Source organism: Osmia lignaria, chromosome 16 (assembly GCF_051020975.1).
Source record: "Osmia lignaria lignaria isolate PbOS001 chromosome 16, iyOsmLign1, whole genome shotgun sequence".
NCBI lineage: Eukaryota > Metazoa > Arthropoda > Insecta > Hymenoptera > Megachilidae > Osmia > Osmia lignaria.
In genome coordinates this window covers 6,305,204-6,329,382 of record NC_135047.1, presented here as the reverse complement: position 1 = coordinate 6,329,382, position 24,179 = coordinate 6,305,204, and the positions used below count along the sequence as shown (strand labels likewise).

At 38.0% G+C, this 24,179-nt stretch overlaps 1 protein-coding gene across 6 annotated transcripts in view; it reads left to right on the top strand.

The window, feature by feature from the left end:
- LOC117600748 (cilia- and flagella-associated protein 298) overlaps positions 1-22,821 on the top strand; it is a 69,691-nt gene extending 46,870 nt beyond the window's left edge. For 3 of the 6 annotated variants that reach the window (XM_034316572.2, XM_034316573.2, XM_076692833.1), the window contains one exon: positions 18,655-22,821. In XM_034316572.2, coding sequence (XP_034172463.1) covers positions 18,655-18,765 — 111 coding nt within the window. In that variant the 3' untranslated portion in view covers positions 18,766-22,821. The other 3 variants (XM_034316570.2, XM_034316571.2, XM_034316575.2) reach the window with 3 other exon arrangements.
- The last annotated feature ends 1,358 nt before the right edge of the window (positions 22,822-24,179 follow it).

Sequence of the window (24,179 nt, the reverse complement as noted above, 5' to 3'; positions counted from 1 at the left end):
ACGTAACCGAGGGATGCCGAGTCAATAAAGGTACACGGTACACTTTGCGGTCGTGGAAATCTCCTTTCCCCGTCACGGTGAATCGAAAATACGCGCGAAAGATTACAAAATGCGATTTGTTGGGACGCCTTTTACTTTATAAAATATCATCTCTGCTCCCTTAGATTTTAAACTGCAAAAGATACGATTCTACTAATTAATTAATCCACGCTAGGATTAAGAGCAGTTACGCAATTTTACGAGTTGAAACCCCCGTGAGCACGATCGCGTACAGCAGCTTCAATTAATCGCATGCGTTTCCCGAGGCTCGTAAACAACGATCACCATAAGAGCTTAAGCACAATTTCGTATCCTTATTTAACCGTGACGTCGGTTGATTGCACGTTTGTTCGAGGGAAGACAGTAGAAGGCAGTCCCCCGTGGAAGGAAGTCAACCACGCGATGCTTCGGGACTAAGTTTTATCCCCTATAAAGCTGGCGCTACGTAAATCAGGGCAATCCAATAAAACAAATCCGTAGTTTGCGGTCTAAAGTGCACGGAACCATCGAGTGTGGTTAAAGTTCCCTTCGACGAACGTACGAACTAGGCGGGGCAGGGGTGCTTTAATCGTTCGCCTTTCCTCGAACGACAATTTATTAAAAGGAGCTTGCGCGACGCGTTATTGAAAGCTTTAAGGGCGAGCTACGCCCGTTCTGGAGGCTGGTGATGTTCGAATCTCTTGGAATCCAATAAGAGGCGGCGAAGTCGGAAGTAAACGCGGAATCGTGAATACTTTTGTGTAGAAAGGTGACAGAATTCGAGAAAGGGGTGGATCAAGTTTCATAGGATTACTGTGGTTTGAACCTTTTTCAAATTAGAGCAGTGGCCCTTTGGGACTTAAATTAAGTATACTTTGTCATTTTCAATATTAATTTATTAATTAGAGGAATACAAAATTCTCGCGCATTATAAAAATAAACGGAAACTTTTTACTGCAAAATATTTTGCTCCAGTTGAAACTCAATCTAATGAAAACACGTACGATGTTGGGAAAACTTTGAAACTCTGGCAGCGAGGATCAAACTTCTCGAAAAAGGCGAGGCTACGCCTCGAATACCGTAAAAGTTTGAAACGTGATGGGATCCAAATGGAATTGCTCGTCGACAGTGTTACAGGAAGTCGTGAATGGGAAGCTCATAGCTCTCGTATCGTCGGTTCATTGTTATGGTAATTTCTTACACCTAATACTACGAAATTGGCACGGGCTGTTTCGATGAATGAAGCGATTGCTTCGCGATTCGAATTACTGTGCTTCGTCTTACTTACAGAATAATGAGAAGATAGATAGGGTTGCATCGCGTTCGAAACGAGTATTTTACACATAAACTGTGTTCATACATCATATGTTTTTGGAAATGATGTATCATAAATTTTGTGACAATATTTTATGATAGAATCCGTTGTCGATGAAAGGGAAGTTTTATGTTCAAGTATTTCTTCAAACAGCTAAGAATCTTGGTGAAAATTGTTCAATGGAATCCTCGAAAAAAATTGGTGTACATATTTAAAGAAAAAAGGGAAAAGAAATATAACTCTTTCCACCAAAAAATTATCAAATTAATAGATTAATTTTATTCAAAAAAAAACCTCAAATATTTTTACAAAAATGTTCTCGTTTCGAGAAAACGAAGAAGCTTCCGTAGAGAAATGAAGGTAGAAAGAAAATTGTCCAATGAAAGGAGAAACGAATCCGCAGATCGTATCGCCTCATCGACGTCCAACGTGACGACGAGCAGCGAGCACGCCGAGGACGACGACGACGTCCACTTAGGTTCACATCCCTGAAACGAGCACTGCCGTTTTGTTCTCCGAGATGGCGGAGGAAAAGGAGAAGCAGACGTTCCTGCAAAAGCTGCTGTTCTACACGACCGCGTTCTTCATCCTCCTCAGCACCTTCAGCCTCTTTGCCTTCCTTTTCTTGGTCCCCTTCGTCATCGACCCCGCCTTCACCACTATCTTCATGCAGTTTGACACTCGGCCAGCCGAGTGTATCACCATCGACGTTGAGTCCAGGAGAGGTGAAAAAAAAATAATTCTTCATCGACCCCCTCGCGACAATTTCTTACCTCCGATTGGTGTTAGCTTTCGTTGATGTCGTTGCATGCGACCCCTTAGAATTTCTCTTCTAAAAAGACACCTTTTCTCTTCCTTAGGTGATTAGAGAATGTTGATCGATAAAGTAATTCATGGATTATTTAATGGTGATTAGTTTGATCGAGTTTGATTGTGTTTGATAAAGTTCATTTTATTGGTTTAGTGGTGTTCCTGTAGGTTTTATGGTTAAATGATGGACTTTCTCAAATTTTTATTAGAAAATATCAATACTTGATAAACAAAGAAATTTCGAAATAATTAGATTAAATAAATCCTTAGTGTAACGCATGTTTATTAAAATTTTAATTTATTCTTCCAAAATCGACAGTGATTTTTTGTTTATAATCCGTTTAACGAGACGTGTCAGGATTTGTTTACAATTTCACGCGCTCGACGCAGGGTCAGAGCTCAGTTGTTCCCAGTTCTTCAAACGTTCCGGTCGAGGTTTGTGTAGCCCCCTGTGGCTCGGGGGGATCAGAATACGGCCACGGTATCCCCTGCCTGTCGTAAGAGGCGACTAAAAGGGGGTTATAATGGAGCGAGGTAGTATGATGTAAAAGGATAAGAAACAGAAGAAAAGATACGGCGCGTGGCTGATAATTTTCGGTGGGCAAAAAGGGACCGATGTAAAGTCCTAAATGGGGAAACCTGAAATGAAATGAAATGAGATTTGTGTACTGTGAGCTGCGCCTGTTTCAAGCACGTGAGTTTGTACGTGAATTTATAATAAAATATAGGAGTTTCCTCTCCATACATGTAATATATCGTTCTTCCACCTTTTTTCAATAATTCTCACGTATCTGTTCGATGGTGTGAGTAATACATATGCATTTGATGTGCATCGAAAATCGAAGGAGTATTTGGAGATATCCGTTGCAACGCGAATGCACCGTCGTTTGTTGCAAGGTATTTAAAAGAAATTGAACTTTTATGATCCTTGACATTTCACATTTTGCAGAGACACATTTATCTTCATATTTATTGTGCTTATCCGTAGTATACCTTAACAGTATGTTCTTTAATATTTAGAATAGTGTAATTATTACGTTAATGAATATGCATCGTGTGACAGTGTTTATGCACTTAGGATTTGCATAAAACTCGTGTGTGTTCAATAACATTATATACTAATTTCACAATATCAGAAAATCTCTAATTAATTTCCAAGCAATTTTTAATTACTGTAAATTCCAAAAGTACAAGAACTACCAATGTAGTATATTTTGATCTTTAATTTTTGTTGGCGTGGAGAATGATAGTTTCGTCACAAATCCATCGTAAACCGGATATACGTGGAAGAAATTGCGGAATATATAAATCGATTCGTTCCAATTCACGAAATAGGGTCACAACCGGAATATACGATTTGCATGAATGATTGAGAAAACTATTTCCAAGCATCAGACGGATGTAACAACGACTGTTTTGATGGACAGCCGATCGACGACTCGCACGATGGAATTAATATTCCATAACTGGTTCCAGTACTCGAAGGCAATGACATTTAATTTAATATTCAGCAAACGATCCTGAATTCGCGACCGACAGACATTTGCCCTTTGTTAATTATTTAAAAGGAGTATGTCACCTGCACGGTGACATACATTTCTGTAACAGCATCGCGACGAAATTAAGTTCTATTTTCTGGTTTTAACTCCAGGAAGACAGAACTTCATATGTCACCATTTATTCTTAACACTTTTCTTTCCCAGCAATATCTTTACTAAATCAAGATTTTTTCTCAGAGATTTTCTTCCCGGTATTTAACGCATGAATGTTATTTCGTAGATGGAAAAGAAACGTATCCATATTCCATTTGCATTCGTTCACCTCGTGGCAGCTTGATTTTAATGGAAACAAGATTTAAATGACGTGGATAAAATCTGGATAGATGAGTGATAGGGTCGATAGGGTGGCAAAAGCTTTCTCTGTTCCGAAGCGTTTGTAATCGTGCGCGACCAGCAGGTGCACAGCCGGTATGTCAATCAATTTTTTCGAGTACTCGAAGTGACGTGGTCGTAAAATGTTTCTGTCCGCGGGAATTCATCGTCGAAATTATATTTGGACGAAAATTTCATTTTCCAAATTGCTGGTAAATATTGGTCTTCGAACTCGTTGCTGTACACGAGGAAACGGAAAAATGAGGCTATAGCATGGAAGCTTTTGATGTTCTAAATAATTGCTCGTTATTTATGGATATCGATATCGATTGCCATTGAAAAACGCACCACCGCATCGTGCCCCACTCTTTAAATATTTGATCCCCGTAAAACACGCGATCATTAAATCGTGGAGTCGTATGAAATTCTGAAAAATAAATAACATTAAATATTATAAAAATATTTCCAACCACCACAAGATTTTTAAATGGCGTTAGAATTAAATGAATCTATTCGAAAATTTTATTATTTATAGTTTGAAAAATTCTCATCAACGAATAATTCTAAAATTTACCTAATTATGAAATTTCCAATTAACGTCTAGACGCGTCGCCGCGTAATTATGCGAACCTCGAGTCGATGAGTAAGATCGCGATATGAAACGAGTTCGCAAATTGGACGTGTCGCTTGGAGCTTTCGCGTAAACGACTCGGTTATCGATATATCGATGTAATAGTGGCGGTAAAGAGGCACTAGACGAAGACGAGGCTAAGATCGACGCAACTGGTGTCTTTGTATTCACGATATTCGAGCCGGTCTCGAGCGATCCGAACGTACACCCACCCCTTTGATACCCGTTCGCTCTTTCGTCACCCTTGTGCTTACACTTCAGGTCCTCTGTCGAATGCCAGAAGCTGTAGGCTGCAGGTATTCTCCACGTTCGAGTACTTCGACGTCTACTTCTTCATGTACGATATGTATGCGCACATACTCGATCATGCATGTACACAACATCGTATGTTCGTAATTACTGGAATCGAGAATTCTGACTTTAATGCAGTCGCGTTGAATTTTTGCCAATTATTTTTAATAATTTTGTGGTGCTAGAAAAGAAGCGGTATTTTATGATTTAAATACTGGCAGCTCTGCGAAATGTGAAATTTCAAATTTTAATAAAATTATAGAACTTCGTATGAAATTATACTGTGTACAAACATAACGTTTCATCTCTCTGAATATCATTCTATGTTGATTATTCCTGGTGTTTAATATTCTATTTTCATTAGTGTGGTTACCCCTCTCCTGTCAAATGCACTGTTGGTCTTCTCGTAGATTTCTACTATCTACAACCATGTTATACAAATTTGATTTCGTTGCATTGCAATTTCCGTGTTAGCCCTTATCAAAATATTATGCAACTTTAGTTGTGCAAATATATGCATCTGATCGTTAGTAGAATTCAACAATAAATTTACAAATTTTAACTCGCTGTTTTAATTAGAAATCTTTTAAAAATGTTTCTTCATTTCATCCCCATAACTTCACTCACGTGTCTCGTTATTAAGCGTTTAATTCTTGAAATGATCCTTCTTCGTGACAATGTTGTTGGGTTAATGCAAACACTTTTGGATGCAGTTGAACAAGTGACAGTAATAACTACAAACAGGATGATTAGATGTAGCTGATGTCTGGTAATAGGATTTCAACGAGAACACGAACTCGGGGGTGAATTTGCGAAGGGAAGAAAATGCACGAAGTTAGATTATATTGGATGCCATGCGACAGCTGTGTCGAAGCTAAGGTTAATTAACAGTTACGAGTTACCGTCCCTATTGCAGCAACACCCAGTTGCACTAACTAAAATTAATATTACCATATATGTGTTCAAACAATTTTGCAGCTAATCATTTTAACACCTTTCAATCATCGATATTACTCTTCAAAATTTGAATTCTAATTTTCTTTTCAAAATTAAATTATCCAAAAAGCGTGACTCTGTATGTCAACTACATCTTTCTTTTCCGTGAAACTTTCGTGAAAAAAGACGAGGTCAGGGCAAGGATTTCGTAACCCCTGCCTCAGGGACTACCTCGAGAACTTTGCTACAGTTATCTTGTTCTCGAGAATCTGCAGGAAGTCACCGTGCATTCTTCCTTCTCCGTCGATTTCACCCCCTTGTCTCGTGTCCTCTTCCACACGATTTATGCGTTCAATTCTCGTGATCGTGGCACTTCCTCTTGCCTGTATCTTTTATCTAAATTCTCTCTATTTCTCTCTGTTTGTCTCTCATTCCTCGTGTAACGTGATGCACGTCGAAAAACCATTTGTTTCTTAGCATTTGACAAACGATTCTAGCCGATTGAATTTCTCGACTTCGAAATAGAAACACGTTTACTCATGGTAACTATTTTTCAGAAAGAATAATAGTACACTTTAGTTGGAATCTCGAGCCATGAAAATTCCATCAATTTTCTAAATTCGATACCATTCGAGTATCTAATTTTATTCGATGCATGGTTGAATTTGGGTCACGATATTCCCAGTTAATTACGAATTCCTTGAAATCTAATAAGAAAAGTTTTCCACGTGCATCAGATCTCTGTGTCTGTCGTGAATGGTTGGCTCGGTATCTCTTCTCTCGTCTCCCCTTAAATCTGTCTTCATCGTTGACGAATCTTCAGCCATGAACGATCCGTTGAGTCCAGGTACGAGCAACTGCTCATGGACGTCCTGTAGAGAGGGTTGCACCAAGGAGCTGTACGATTGCACGCAAATACGCGTCAATTACAAGCTACCAATTAACGCGTCCGAGGATAGCGATGAACAAGGTGAGGAAGGCGGGGCGGTAGGAGGTGTCGAGGATGACGAAGACAGCACGACGATGGGCAAACTGCGTTACGAGCGTTCCCTCAGGGAGTATGACTACGTGGAGGACCTCGACGAGGATTTCGCCGAGGACGACGAAGATGGACTGCCGAAACCCTTTCCTACAGGTACAGGACAACGTCCTGTGGTGTCGTGTCTACCGTTTACTTATCTCTAACGATTTCATGGTAAAAGCACCAGCAAATCCTGTTAAATGTTCCTCTGCAAAGAGAAACCCCCTGCTGCATGAGAATAAACGAAGGGGAAGGTGTTTTATTTTTCTTTACGGGAACGTAGCGGTGTTTATACACGCGAGCGTTTTCTGTTAACAGAGTAAATGTTGAAGATAAGAGAAGTTCTTTTCTCTCCTTACAGAAAGCCCTCGTGTGACTTCCTTCTTGATATAACAGTCACTTCCGTATTCTTCTAGACACTGAATTGTCGCACGGGGCTATCGTGAGAAAAGAGACATTCTTAAAAGTTTCAAACTGCTGAGACCTTTTTAGATTTTTTAAATTTCTCTGCTCAGTTTTCCCACATTATCCAGGGAGGCGTGTGGTTTTTATGGAGAGATATTCTTTCGGCATTTAAATGCCTTATTATGGTCTATTTAAGATAAGTATATTATTTATTTAACCTTTGAACAGCGGAAATAATTTAAGTAATTTTGAAAAGAACAGGGTAAAATTTAGAAAATGAAAACGATATGGAAGGTAAAATTAAATTAAAATTGTGGCTCTCTCCATGGTCCGCCGTACGAAGGTTAACTATGAAATTCATAGAAAAGTAAATTCAGTTCCTATGATTTTAAACCTTCTCACGTCAGCTCAATTAACATTAAACTCTAAAACACGACAGTTCTCTTCTCTCAAAACGTCCCATACAAAGCCACGGTTCAAACTAACGAAACAGTACCGTCCTCGCGAACCGTTGCACGCACTTGAGAACATCTTAATTTGACCCAGTTGCGAAATGTCAAAAAGCAAAACTGTCCTCCAGAAACTTCACGACCGTCCAATGGTCAGGTACTTGCGACAATTACAAGTACCCCCGACACGTGTCCCCCATAATGTAACAAGGGAATTCATTGTCACGTGTACACTAGCATGTACTAGAAATTCCGTAACAAAGTCTACTTGTATTCCATGACGGAAATCTCTGTTGACGGAGGCGAGAGACGACTGTATGATAACGAGGCGAAGTTCGCAGGGCTCATGGGCAACGACTCCGAGTGGTACTTCACCGGGGCCAAGCTGTTCCCCAACGTAAAAGGCTGTGGATACCCTCCAATGCTGAATTGCAGTATTTTCTACCGGCAGTACGCCAACATAGGGCAGAACTTTAGCTGTTACTACTCGAAAGTGGACCCCGGGATAGTCATCAGCGACCTCGACATGTGGCAGGTCTCTACGATTCTCTATAAATTCTCGCGAACGGAGGCTACGACCTGAAAGAAAGTTTCTTGGACGAAACTGTAGACAGGTGTCGGGGTGAACTTTATCTAGGTGCATTACGAATTCCGTCAGTTTATAGCTTCGATGCGGTAAAAGTTGATCGGTATTTAGATCACACGTACACTTAGGTAAATTATCTCTAATTTCTTTCAATATTTAGACTAGTAGTCTTGTAAAAATTTTATTCCATTAATGAGAAGGATACCGCACTGTTATAACAGTGGATTAATTTTTAATTTGTCACCTCGAATTACCATTTCAAATTTCAAACCCTCTTTCGTCCAGGAAACTCTCCAAGTCGTAACTTCTTGTCAGCTTATCCAATTTGCATTCGGTGTCGTGCGTAAAGTGCATGAACCGAGACATTGCACTTGCGTATGCAACTGCAACCGTCTGCTCGTGTGTATAATTCAGTTGCTTTTATTTTGCGCTCCACGTTTACTCGGTATTACAGTTGAAATGTACCAGAGAATCTTCCTTTCTTCCCGTACTTTTCATTTGGCGAAACGAAACTGGAGCAAACATCGTTATCGCCTGCTTTCGTCTACTTCTTTTTTCTCTGCGAATCGGTGTGAAACTTTTCCTTTTTTTAAATGGTTCTTTTATAAATCTCGATCTTACTTAAAGATCTGCGTATGTACATTTGAATTGATCATAGAATGGAGATGGTTTCGGTATTGGAGGATGTTGCAAAGGTAAGCAGAGAACAAAACGGCGCGGGGAAATCGGCACGACGAGTTGTATTGGCATTAGGGCAATCGACGGGGATAAGAATCGGAATCTCGTCGCAGTGACGTGTCCTTTCCTTTCGAGTGTAACCCGGTTACCGCGTTCTAGACATCGCCGATTTACGCCCGGTGCTTGCACGTACGAGTCACGCGAAAAGTGGCCTGTAGTGGTGCTCGACTTTTGTGCGAGTTTACCGTCGACAGGAACGTCGCTCCCGTGAATCGATACTGCAGGTGTATATTGAGGGCATAGTGCATTATGCAGGCAACAGGGCGTCTTTCCCTCCCGTAAATGGTTAAGTACGTAACAGTTGCTCATTATTAACGGAGATCCGTATCTGCTTTAATTGGGACACAAAGACTCGCTGTTGCAAACTCGAGTAATTGATGCTGATTGCGTTCGCCCGTTTTCAACGGGCAAAGAAAGAACGACGAGTGACAAAGGACGATTGAGAACTTCCAGTTACTGGAACTTGTTATCGACAATGCTGGACGAATTTCAGAGCGGTCGTAGAACGTAATTGCACGGTAAAAATTCAAAGAAATTATTTTTCTCATAGTACGAGAGTAGAGTTACTAGTTCAATTTCATTCAGAAAGTGCAGTTGCATTTTGCAAGTGCATCGATGCACTTATGAAGAAATTAAATTCCACGTTGTTTTACACAATTTTCTTCTATTTCCATTTAAACTAAAGATAAAACGAGGTTTAATTACGTAGTAAAAATTAGATCGATCATGTGGATCGCTCGCTAAAGCCACAAATTGGAAAAGGAACAAGTAGGGTAAATAGAAAGAGCGATCCAGCAGCATCCTGGCATGGAAAACGATCTTCCGGTGTCGCGGTTGCAAGGCATAGTGGAATTCCGTTACGTTTACGGAAACGTAGCCGCCTGCACGGTGACGAACAATACGTTTCAAGCGGTCTGAATACCCTCCCGATGACAAAGAGAGGAAACCATCGCACTCGATGGAACTCTAGTGGCGTTGTCCGGAAGAAAAGAAAATTTCTCGCTCCTCCACTTTCCAGGGTGGAATTGAATTCGTACAAGGCTGCTGGATGACGATTATAAAGGGATAATAAAATCGTTGTTACATGTGTCAATTTCTGAAATTAACAACGCTCTGTAAACATCGTCAAACGTTGTAGATTATAGATCTATTGGCGACATAATTTTGCTATTTCTATTGAAGAAATATTTCAAAGATTTTTGATAGCTAAAGTAAGATCGAGATTTTGAATATTATATTTCATCTATTATTTCATTTTTAATCTAATTAAAGAAGAGAAAGGAACAAATTTTAATCATAAATTTCCACTTCTCAATTCGAGGGATTTTACTGGTAAATCAATGTTTCCACTTTCCATATATTTCTTTATCTTTCTCCACCCTTCAGAGTCCAGCATGAAAAGAATAAATCCTCGATGGTTCCAAAAAATTCGTGTACAACATTCCATACGACATGTTCCCTTCAGGTGTACATGAATCTGGTGTACGCGATGGCGATTCCGATACCGTCTTTCATAATCTCGGTGATATACCTCACCATCGCCTACTTCAAGATTTACAACGAAGAAGAGGTGGCCCTCGTGGGTGACGAAGAGGACAAAGACGGCGTACAGGGTGAAGGAAGTAACGCGACACCCGTAGCATTGACGAGTGGCGCCCTTACACCTGGTAGCGACGCTTTCAGGGAAGGCCTAGCTAGCTTTGGGCACCACATGCAGGTCGCCATGGCCGATGACAACAGCAGGGAAAGCCTGGATGCGATACCCAACTCGTACTCCATTCAGGGGTAAGCGTCAAACACGAAGACCTTAAATTTCTTTACCTTTCCATCTTCCCATTTTCAGCTCTTTAGAATGTTGCTGCATATTTTGGGGGGGATGGTGAAATGTAAGAATTTAGAGCAGAACGTTGAAATAAGTAATGGTAATCGGGTATTTTCAGAAATCTAATTTTGTGAAAATCGATCTCAGAGGAAAAATTCATTGTTGGATTAAATAGGTGGGCTAGAATAATCTGGCAGTCGAAAAATTGGGGTTCGAATCCTATTTCAGCAATCCGATCGAACAATTTCGTTTTTCCCTTCAATTTATACACTCGTATCAAATGGATTTATATGGCCATATTTTTCCCTCGTGGAAATCTTTCTATTTTCTTTTCATCCAAAACTTCGGAAAGTGTTTTATGCCTCAGTGTGAGAAAAGAAAACTTATAAAATATATAGATTTATAAACCTTTTATTTTAATAAGTATACTGTTGTAAGATGTAACATAAGTGGCTTTTGAAGCATTGGAAGGGTGTCAAGGAATCGTGTATTATCTTGTTATCCTCAGCCTATGTGACACGTTGACACGTCTTTATATGACACGTCTTCAATAGAAACCGCCTAAATATTCATTATTGCATCTAAAAACAAATATTTCCTAAGTATAGAAATATTAAGTTAAAAATTTTTCAAATACACCATTGAATCAACTCATACTTTAAAAGTTTTATTAGAAATTCTAACTTTTAATAAAAAGTATTTCTCTGCAAAATTTACTTTTAAATAATGCAAGAACTTAAGAAAAGAACTGAAAGAAAAATTCTCACTTTTCCATCCTGCAAATATAAATGCTAACGTTCAAGTTTCTTATCAGATCGTAAATCTTGGTAACAGTTTAGTCCCGTGGTGCTAGTGATAACGTTACCTTAGGGATTGTTTGAAAGGGTTTCAAGAATTTATCTCAGTCTAACGCGAACTGCATTTCGCTCATTAGATATCGAAGACCAGGTGCTCCCCATGTTACAACTAATAACATTACACCGCAGCTAATGGCAAGCTTGGGGCTCAGTCGAGCGAAAATAAGCGTACTTAATGGGACACTTGGATGGCTTTGAGTGGTTCTCCTTGGCATTTAGAAAACCGCGTTACTTCGCCGCGGGGCTTCCGGTCAATCTGCCAACAGAAAGACGCGAGGTTTAAAAGAATCGTTAATTCCGGTCATGTAATCGCTTTAACGGAAAGATGCCATTCCGTACAAACGATTTTCCACGCGATTTATCTTTCGAAAAAAGGGTGAAGTGAAATATTACACGGTAAATCGATGAACGAATAAATTTAAGATTGAATATCAAATTTGAAGAAATAGATTTCTCGATGCTTAATGGCCTTTTTATGTTAAGCTTAAAGAAAGTCGTCCTCCATGCGATGCTTTCTTTGTTATCTGTAATTTCCGACGATTTTATGATTGATGCCCTGAAAATTCGCCCAGTGGATTGAAAAAGACGATTCTATGTAATAAATTTTAATTCGGGTTCACTAACAAGAAATTTCTTAGACAGTGATTAATGGCGAAAAGAAAAGTTGAAGAAAAGAAGGGGAAGGGAATTTTGAATACCTTCCATTTTGCATTGAGAAACTTTCTGCAAAATTATTAATAATTTCTTCGTCTTTATAGTCATAAAGTAGAAATTTCCACTGAGAGAAGGATGCTTGAACCATCTTAATAAAAATGAGATCAACCTAGAAGTCGAGAAAAGTTGCATTAAAAATGCATCGCCTCGTAAGTGGAACAGGTAGAGCATTTGTCAGACAAGTAGCACAAAGTACACAGGTGAAGAAACAAGTGGAATGGATGGACACGGGCTTTTCAAAGAAGTGAAAAGGGGTATGGTGGGTGGTCAGACGAGTAGAATAGGTATTGTGTATGGTCAGAAAAGTAGAACAAGAATGTAGAATGTCAGACAAGCGAAATGAGTAATATAGGTGGTCTGACAAGTAGAATGGGAATGACGGGAGATCTGACAAGTGAAACGGGAATTGTGGGTAATCAGACAAGTAGATTATGTATGGCGAGTGGTCAGACAAGTGGATTGGGTGTGGCAGACGCTTAGACAAATGGAATAGGCAACTTAGATCATCGAACGAGTAATTAATTAAAAGCACAATTATTTGTCTTTTTTATCTTATATTTTCTTCAAAAATGACTTTACATTCTGTACGAGATACAAAATTCCATATTTTTCTTTCTCTTCTATTCGGGTAAAATCCATAAAGGAAAGAACACGTTCGAGGTGCATCTTCGCATCGATCCAATCATTGTAAAACCGCGTCGGGATTCTTTTCGCGAGGACAAAAAGCCGATCCCAGTGCATCACATCCATCGAATGGGAAAGAAGGAGTTCTCCGCGTGGAAACGGTTATCGAACGGCCTTTGTGCGCGAGAACAGGCATAAAATGCGCTCAACGAACGGCCAACCTGTGTCGTAGATTGTATATAAATATCGTGGCACGGCCTACACGGTCGGGAAAGCGTCGATATCGGATGATTACGCGGTCAATTTCACCGATGGCCCGCGACACACCGAAGATATCCGATGACCCGACTGCGCAAACACTGCGGCCTGCGCTTGGAATTCGATTAATCTCCTCCTATCGAATCGGATCTATGGCGTCCAGATTTCCGGCCTACAGGATCCATCGGTTTAACCCTTTCAACGTCATTTAACCCTTTGTTCGACAATCTTGCTTCTGCTTTCGCGCACAATTTCGTAACCTGTATACTGGGTTTATCAGGTACTTCGATGGTGCTCTTCCATTATTCTCACATATTCTATCTGTCTGACCATTCACAATTCTCAAATTCATACTCGTATACTTATTTAGAATTGATGACAAGAATTTGATATGCTAGAGTTAAATTAAATACAGTTTAACTTGGAAAATATTTTCAGCACGCGATTATTATGGCATAGAACAGAGGAAGGTAAAATGGGACGACACGAATGCGATGCAGTTAGATTGCAATAGGGGCGTTCGAATGCCTTTGCTTTTAGCAATCCGAAAGCACGATAACGACTTTAGCGTGGAAACTTCGCAACGTGCGACCTGTTTGAACTCTCCCATTATTTAATGTCCTTCCGTGAAATTGTCGTGCACGGTTAATTGGAAAATTTCCTGAGTGGTTTTTGTAGCTAATAGTTGCCGTAGCTATTGATGATTTCTCAGAAATTATAATTGCTCGCACTTTTCACTGCAGTTTGGGAGAAAAAGAATTTCAAGGTTCGGAGTTAGATTGCTGTTTATAAAATTGTCTATTTTTCAAAGTTTAAAAATTAAATCTTTCGCTTCCGCTTTCGAAACATCTTTCAAATTGCTCTCCTATGAAAAATCAATCTCTGATTCATCTTTGAAGCTAGAAATGTCATATTGCAAAAGTCAGTCACCGAATTGATCGACCCTTTGATACTGATCGCATCGCGATTCGTATTGATACTGCATCGAACTCGTTGCTCGCAACCCATTCGTTTTATTACAAGGATAAAAATCGTTGTATCGGCGTTGAAACGACGCTCGTAACGTCATAATGTCACAATGTTGCAGGAAATTGAATAGGCCAAGACGATGTAGCACAGAACGGAAGTAAATATAAACTGGCAACACGCAGTCTATCGTGAATCAACTGAAATCTTATCAATCTATGTATCTAGTCCTTATTATCTATATTTTTTTGTAACTATCAATAATGATGATCATAGAATTTTCTTCTGAATGCTCAGATTATTGTTTCAATAATAAATTACCATCGGTGCTCTAAACTTTCGACACGTAGCTGCAGTTAGCACAATTGATTCGACGATAGAAAGCAATTGCACGGTTTTATCGTCCGTAAGAAATAAATAATTCATTTCTATAACTTATTTATAGGAACAGTTATGATCGAAACGTAGATGTTATCTTATGTAGGACGATTTTTATAGCTGTGATAACCGTACAAAATGCCGGCTATTTCTACGATAACATCTATGATACCGTGTACAATTTAATATACGCATGTAATAAAAACAAACTCGAACATGGTTAATCTGTAACCATCTACAACCCATATTTCTAACTCTGACCTAATTTTTCGGATTCATTCAAGATTTATTGTATTTTAGTTTATTAATTCGTGTCATTCAGTCCCTAATAATTTTAAAACATGATATACCTATTTCAAATAGTTTGTTAGAAAAGCTTAGTCAATTTCTAAAAAAAAAAGATTTCCGATTTAGTATTACGATTTGTTACAAAATACTTCTTCAATAGTAATATTTTTGAGATAGCTTTTTATTTAGGAGTTTTGAAGTTTATAAAACCAAGTGGGTCCTTTGTGTACAAACGCGAAAGTGTCCACACGAGAGACACCCACACGATCATCTCAGTTGAAAGCACACCGTTCAACAATGTTGATCTACGGTGAATCGTTTGTTTATCACTGACCAACAATACAGAGTGTTTCTAGAGTGGTGTTGAAAAATGTTCAAGTTTCATAGCTGCCAACCAAAAGCAGTGCTAATATTGTTCTTGTTTAAGAGAGGGAAAAGTGTTTTAAAAAAATAACTAAACGATAGATTATAATTAATCTGGATAAAAAGAATTAAATTCAGCAACATTTTATGCAATTTAAACGAATAATTTCTATTCGGTTGCGATATTTTCAGCTTAGTCAGCAACATGATTGCTATTCACCACTTTTCCATCGTGTCTTTCACAGTTCTCGTGAAATACAGACGATTCTTTGCTTGATCTTCAGCGTTGCAGGGGAAATTATGAAAGTATGAAATTACGTTGGCCGCGTAAATAACAAAAGTTCCAGTGGATGGGGAATCGGAAACTTTATTTGCCAGACTTCGAGTCGCCGGAGTTTTTCGCTCAGCTCGGCTATAAATGGAAGATCGCTTTGACTCGACGAAAGAATTATACGAGAGACTCGACTAGAACGGAAATTGTGATTTACTTTTCGCTGCTCGGTTATCGAAAGGTTGTTGAAAAGTTCTTAACGAAAATACCGTGGAACTTCGAAAGTTGCTTTGATTAAAAAGAACATTTTAATTCCTCTCCGTGAAATAGTTTATAAATCATATATTATCAGAAGAAACTCTTGAAAACTTACAAGTAAAAGTATTCTAAAAGTATTTCATAGAAAATAATTTTAACTGAGATTTTATATTTACACCGAGATATTCTTGAAACGAGGGTGAGCAAAGTGGCGACTCGCAGTCTATGATGAAACGAGTAGATTTCTATAAGTCGTTTCAAAATATGTGATAGAGTTTAAATGATTTATCTTGCAAATGTAGAATAATAAAGGAAAATAAATTTTATTATTATATAGTTAGGCTTCGATGTACTAATTGGAAACGTACTAAGGATTTCTATGATAGGTATAATTTAAAATAAAACTCAAGAAATTCATCGTGTTTCTAAAATTTTAATTTTATTTATTAAAAATTTTTACAACAGTAACTTTCAATTTAATTTCATAGATACAATTTCTCGTTTCCAAATATTGTAAGTAGTATCATTTATTTTGAAGAACTCTGTATTTTCGCTTGGTGTCCAGTTGTCTCGTTCCATGCCTCTGAATCGCGTGGTACCGTGCACCCGCACAATGTATGAATGAACGTGCATATTTGCCTGGTGACGGAATTAAACCAGAAATACCACATAAAATCGAGACGTGTTCCAACGTCGATTTTGTAATTGAACACGATGAAATTTATTTGACCTGCAAAATAAATTTTTCAATATTTATCACTGCATAATAAAATTGCAGTTTTACATATACAAAAATTGATATTCGATCAATAGGTTTAGGTTTTGTAACTTCAGGGTTGTTAGTGGAAAAGTGGGAAGATCTTGGGAAGCAACAGTATTGTTGAAGGAAGGTTTAATAAAGTAGGTTGTATCGAGTTTATCGCTTCTTTTAGAGGGAAAAATATGAGAAAAAGAATCTTCCTTTCAGATTCATTGTTAGCCCCTCAGTTTTATTGAGCAAAATCACGGTGAGAGGGAACTATCGAACAAAGCAGGAAAAGATAATAGCGTTGTCTGCCTGCCAAAAACTCTTGTTCCTGCTTTCAAAGAGGCTCTTGCTTAAGGGGTCTCACTGTTAAGTGACTTGTCGCGCAAATAATACGAATAATAGAAATCAGATTGTTAAACGAATCGTTACCTTTACTGTTTTCACATATTTCACTGTACTTAATTAAAAGGAAACACTTTCTATTTGCAATTTGTTATATTAAAATTTTAGAAATGACGTTCAGTGATAATCTCAGGTTAATACAACACAAATTTCTTTTTTATTTTTAATTAGCTGTTGTACTTTACTGATATCCTCATACCTTTCGATGGACCAATCTGAATTTTCTTGAATGAACCACGTAATAGGGTCAATCGGCAACGCCCGATTGCATTTGATCATCAAAGATTCGAATTGCTGTAATAGGAAATTCCCATTGGCTTTAGGGTGTCCCACGGGAGTCAATTTATTTACCACCGTGTAATCAATTTCTCTTCTAATTAGGATTCGAATCGTAGCTCATTACTCATGATGATATATCAAAATTAATTCCTGAACCATTCCTCTTCTTTAATACTATTCTGGTGTTACTTCTGCTTTAACTACATTCTAAATATAGAATGCTGAAAATAGCTACCCTTAAGGGATCTAAAAAATGATAAGGAAATGAATAGAAAATATGAATTATTACTAATGACTATAACTACATATAACTCAATAGTATAGAACATGTTATTCAGTCAATTTTTTTTTTGAAAATCACGATTATCTGGATTGATATCGAAACATCGAAGAAACCCCTTTTATGGGATGCGTGAGGGAGGCCACTTGTGAGGCCAAGCAAGGACGCGAGCATCGATTCTGACCTAACCACCTCCACCCTAGTTTCAAGCCTAACTCCAACAACTCACCCCGTTTCCACTTTCAACCTACTCTTATCCCTTCTTCCGTCCTAGGAGCGACTATGAACTCTCTAGCTTTCTTTCTTCGTACACTGAATACTCTTGGTCATCAAACTCTTAAATCAAACTCAACGACATAAGATAGATGACAGATAGAAAGTAAAATTTGTTTCCTTAATAATTAAAGTTTCATTGTGTCAGCAAAGATTTTTAAATTGCATTTATCCTAAAATATAAAGAAAATCTTTGAATTAAAAGAACCTTGTTCAACTATCTTCTTTCTTTACGAAGTTACGAATGCAATTTATGAGATGCATCCTCACAATAAATTGCATTAATAAACCGTACTTCATTCATGAATACTTATAAAATAGACTTTTCATCCATCGAATAAAAAGCAAGCGTTACTCGAGCGTAGCTCACTTACCATTTTAAAGTGATTACCCGTACACACATTCCTGATATTCATGATCGATAAAATACGGATTTTAATACTCGAAATTGCTCGTTAGCGTTATACGATCGATAATGCTGTCCTCGTTGAGTGTTAGAGCGGCCTCAGTTCTGGCAAGCTGCTTATACACAGTCTTACACCGACAGACTTTTCTCTTTGTAAACTTCATATTTTTCCAATACAATGCTTCCTCTACTTAAACTTGGGTGATCGTAGGATTAAGGAAGGTATAAAATAAAAAGTATTTTTAAACTGTAATTCACACTTTATTCACTTCACGTTTCTTTACATTTGGCTTAGAAAAATATATTTCCCTTACAATTAAAGTAGTCGAAGTCAATAATACAGCCTTGTTGACAATTATCGGGGGCTTATGATTAACCTCGATACCTCTGTTTCAGAAACTTGAGCAAGACGATGACGACGAGTATCTCGACTCCCCCTGGGCCGACGGCAGCAGTCTGAAGCGGCACTTTCAAGGTCTGAACAACATCTCCTGGAAACCGCACTAAGCGACCCAACAACGGGGACGAAGAGAGAACCTCATCGACGTAGCTGATTAAAAATGACCGACCTCGAACAGCCGATATTCTCTCAGCAGACTACCAAACATGCCGAAGAAAATAAAGTTTAATAGCGCTTAATGACGGATTACGATTCCACGAAGTGAACCAGAGTTGCACGATGCTCAACTTCTCTCGAAGCGATCGTACGATTTCATTTTTCAAAGGGTTACAAATCGGTTCTACCACCGACAAAGACTTAGTAATTCCACCTCCCCTGTAACCAGTATACGATTCGAAGCTTGCGAAATGTAATCCATGCAAGCGTGTATATTGTTAGAGAGCTTAATATGTCGAGCATATTACGATAACGAGGTTAATTAGCCAGTCCGCTGCAAAAGCCATGTTTTTGTTTCGATACTGGACCAATTTAGTATAGTTGGTTTTGCACAGAATGCAAGGAGAAATGTTGCCTCGAGGACTTTCCCTAATTTTCCTCAAACGATTTTCTACTTCTCGATTCATTGAGCCTCAAGTTTTCCGAATAAGCTCCAATATAGAAATAAATATAGCTCAGTGGTAGAACGTGATTTTGAGATACCCGTGTCAGGACAAAATAGGCGTCCACGATTATCTTTGCTGGATGGAAGTTAGGGTGATCCAGAGTGCTGGTTCGACAACGCTTGAACACTCCATTACGCTGTCGTATAACTGTCCCCACACTGTACGCGATAATTATTATCCGATAGAGATATAACGATATTTTGTGACGGACTTTTTTCTACTCGATAACCGCCCGTGCGCGCGAGCGCCACCTCTCAACTATCTCCGTCGATCGATTAATCCTTTGGCGACCCAGTGTTTCTCCCGATCGATCTTTGCGATTGGTGTCGAATGGAAAGTATCGGCTGTTTGGCCAGGATCCAGCGAGGAAATATTATATTTGGCCGGCACCTTTGGAGGCTCGTAAAAAAAAAGGGGGGGTGCTTCCGAAACATCGCCAACAAATTTACAAGATACTCGATGCAAACGAAAAGATACTTGGATCCTTTTCTGAATTATTCAACCCCTTCTCGAGGGGTTTAACCCGTTTTTCTATTCGTAAAGGATTCTTGCATCGTGGTTATTGAGATTCTTCATAGACAATGGGTGGTAGTCTTGTAAGTGCTTTCCAACGATGAAGCTTCATTCTTTTTTCTCTAATAGGAAGGAATAAATTTATGCGGAAAATAATTGTATTCAAGGTACACAGGTATTTTAATGAAATTTTTTATTTTTAATATAATGCTTCAAATTACAGTATTTGCTTTATAAATAATGTTTGGAGAGCACTGTTGTAAGTGAAACCATTTGTCTATTTTGTTATCTTTGATTAATAAACATATTGCGAAAAATTTTCTCGTGTATCGTTTCGGAAACACCCGGTACAGGATCGATTTTCGATTACGAGGCACATCGTTTTCTCCATGCAATTTGTGTAGCCATGCTGAGATGAGTGTCCTCCGGAGTACAAGGTAGAAGGGAACGAGCTATTTCACGCCTGCACGATGAACGTCAATGTCGATTCGATCGCTGAGAAATAATATATATAGAAACTCTCCTCCTTGTTCGATAGAAAAATCGAGCAAGATAAGCATTCCTGCCGATAGCACACACGCTCGCATAATTACTCACACGTGTATGAGAAAAGACTATTAATTGCACAATAAGTTCACTCTGGTTCACTTGTCGAAAGGAAGAAAATGGCACTGGAATGATTCAAGAAGAAAGAAGATATAGAAGAAACAGCGAATACCGCGAGAAATTGTCGCGTTACTCACGTGGACTAAAGCTTAATGAGTAAATTAATGAATTTAAGAGTACCGTTACCAGTTAACAAGTATTAATAAGTTAATCTGCTTGCTGTGTGATCATGACGCATCCGAGAAACGCCACTCCACGTGCATCGTAGAGTACGATTATACACTTTGTCGAACACCAACACACATATACATACGTACACACGTCCATTTCATTGTTTGGGACACACGCTTCCGGTCAGGTATATTTGAGACGATTGACGGGTATTCGGGTTAGTAATAAATTTCAAATTGCGCTTTGAAGGACGATACCACCTCTTCATTTGTGGCTTCATTTAGGAGAGATAAAGGTGGTAAAAAGTATAATTGTTAGGAATTCAGGTGGTGTTGGAACTTTTAAAATCAGTAGCCAATTTGTATTATACATCTGATTGTTAATTTGTTATCAACCTTTGAATAATGGGTTGTGATTTTTATTTTCTGAGATTTAAAATATTCTTTACAATATTATAATGATTTTAGAAGGGAGTTTGATTAAAATTTTCCAATTGAAACTCTTCACTTACTACTTCGTAAAACTAATATAATATTAATAGCATTTAACAATTTGATGTATATTACAAATCAGGCCTCTTTGAATCGCATTGTAATACTAGGTGGCATTATTTCTAAAGAATAAGATTTTGTCAACGATGAGTCGGGTCAAGTTTGTCGATAATGCTAAATGTAAAAGTCTATTAAATAATGAATAACACTGTCATACGTCGCACGCAACATTCAGAAATATAGAATTCGTGGCGATCGCGAGGCTCAAGGAAATTTCACCCCTGCGTGAGGCAGAACAGGGTGCCAGTTGCGCAGAGGGTGAAACAAGTAACAGTGGTTTTTTCGTGGCCACGTTGCTGCGCTTGAATCGATACGAGTGGCGCAGGGCAGGCAAACCACCCCTGAGATCGATGGCAAAAACTGATGCCAAAGGAAATTGGTTTCATTAGGAAATTTTATAACATGTATCCCCACTTTGCGGAAACACAAAATTGCCTACAATTCAATTTTTCCTTCCATCACTGATATTTCATAAGTTTTCAACAGCAACTCTCAATTTTCTTGAGAGCCTTTGATCTAATTTAAAAAAGAAACAAATAAATATAGTACTTCGTCTTTCATAAATTACAAAAGGTATTGAAATTCGATTATGCTTCTTGGAACTATATTGCATAGTGTCATTGTTACTTCGAATATCGATCAAACAAGTAGACCTTGGTCTCCGAGGTTGGAAAGTATGAAAAATTATTCAATTTGCAATCGATCTCTAAACAAAGGAGCAAAAGAGAACCACGAGAAGCAATTACTTTGGTGCTTGACCCGAAACCACTTAAACTATCTGTATAGGGAATAATTTTAACATTCCATGATGCATTAACAAATTTCGGAGAAGAGATTCTCCTTCGACTCGAGATCCCGTCATTTTACAATTTTCACGTACAAAAACTACACTCACACATACATATACACACACATGGTTTGTAACACAATTCCACATGTGTACACAGTTGCACAGATACACGTAAACCACGTACACTATGGAAAAAAATAATAATTGAATTGTTTTTATGAATTAAGAACAAGTTGTCTGTGATCTACAATAATTAAAAGAATATTTAATAAGTATTAACGTAATAAATGCATAATTGACATGTCGAGAGTGTCGAACGAATCGGTTTAGGGAATAATACTAATAATTAATAAAGATAATTAAAAAAAAAAAGAGGGAGAAATTGAAAACGATGGAAAATGGAAACAGGATAGATGAGAAAATGATCAAATAATATGTTGGATAGAAGTCGCGATAAAGATAGAGCAATATAAAAAAATGAAATGGAAAATGATAGGTAAAACGATTATCGCATTAACGACGTTGTCGCAAAGGAATTCTAGAGAAGAGGTATATTATTATAAATACATATATAAACATTAAATAATAAAGAATAGAGATTTGAAATGGAGCACGCCACGTTTAAATATGTAATCGCTGTTGTTAATCAGTAATAATTTGCGATGTTAAAAGGTGAAAGAATTAAAAAAAAATGTGCGTGCTGCGTTCGAAGTACCGATTAAAATGCAAAAAAAAAATTATATGAATAAAATAAATATATAAATAAATAAATATATATATGGCACTTGACCGTCGCGGCTAAAAAAGTACATAGGATAGATAGATTTATAGAAGCGCAAAAAGATTTAAAAAAAAAAAAACACCAAAAATCGTTCCTTCCACCCGCTCCGGCCGTGTATTTGATTATCGATTTTAACAAATATATCGCATCTCATGTGAAGTCGAAGAAAAGCTCTGCGAACTTGTAAACGCACCTCAGAATGCAAATTTAGTATGAAATTTTACCGATGCAAGCTGACAAAAGATTGAGAGAGAGGGAGAGAACGAGAGAGTGAAATAAAAAAATGTAACGAAACAGTGTTTCATAACATATTGGTGAACAGAAGACAGGATAAAAGAACGAAGAAGGGGAAGAAAAAATATAATAAAAATATTAAAATGCCACAATCACCGAGTAATAAGTTGTTCAACGAGCGTTGCGAAAGATGTTCGAAATAATTTTTGTACAGTTTTGGCACACACGAGAACGTGCAACATCGTCGTCTTTATATTTATGTACAACATTTAATTATTATAAATTTTCGATATTATTACAAACTATGATCGATTTCGTGTGAAAGTGTATATGGCTTTTTCTGCGGTTAACAATAAAATGTTGTCAAAGCTTTTTCACGAGATATATATACATACATAATTTCACTCAAAGGATCGAATTATCCAATGACACCCATCCTATCCACCTTATAATTAATATCTTCATAATTATTCTTTTTTATTTCTCAACGTATGGTTATCAGACAGTAAGAATCTGACACTCCCCCCGTTCCGCCACTCTCTCCTAGGGGACGGTGGGAGATCTCCTCACGTTAAAAACAAAAAAAGAAATCCCCTTAGTCTTATAGCGACCGCCGAGCCGTCCGGACCTAATTGTTGAACATACATACACCCTTATTTTATTTTCTGTGATCCCTGCATTCTTTTCAACCCTACATTCTTTTCATCTCTTCATCCCTTACATCCCTGCATTCCCTACATCTCTGTAGCCCTTACATCACTTCATCCCTTACATCCCTGCAATCTTTTCATCCCAAAATTCTTCTCATTCGTACATTCTTTTCATCCCTACATTCCTTTCATTCCTACATTCATTTCATCCCTCATTCCTTTCATCCTTACATTCTTTTCATCCCTACATTAGTTTCATCCCTACATTCCTACATTCATTTCATCCCTACATTATTTTCATCTCTACATTCCTATTATCCCTATATTCTTTTCATCCCTACATTCTTTCCATTCCTACATTCATTTCATCCCTACATTCCTTACATCTCTACATCTCTTATATCTCTGTATCCCTTACATCCCTGCATTCTTCACACATTTGCAACATTTATATGCAAAATCGTGCAAAATTTAGTTCCCTTTTTCGCCACCAGAGGGCGCTGATTCAACCTCGAAATTTTAGTTCAAATTTTTGCCGCTAGAGGGCCAAAAATTGAGCATGA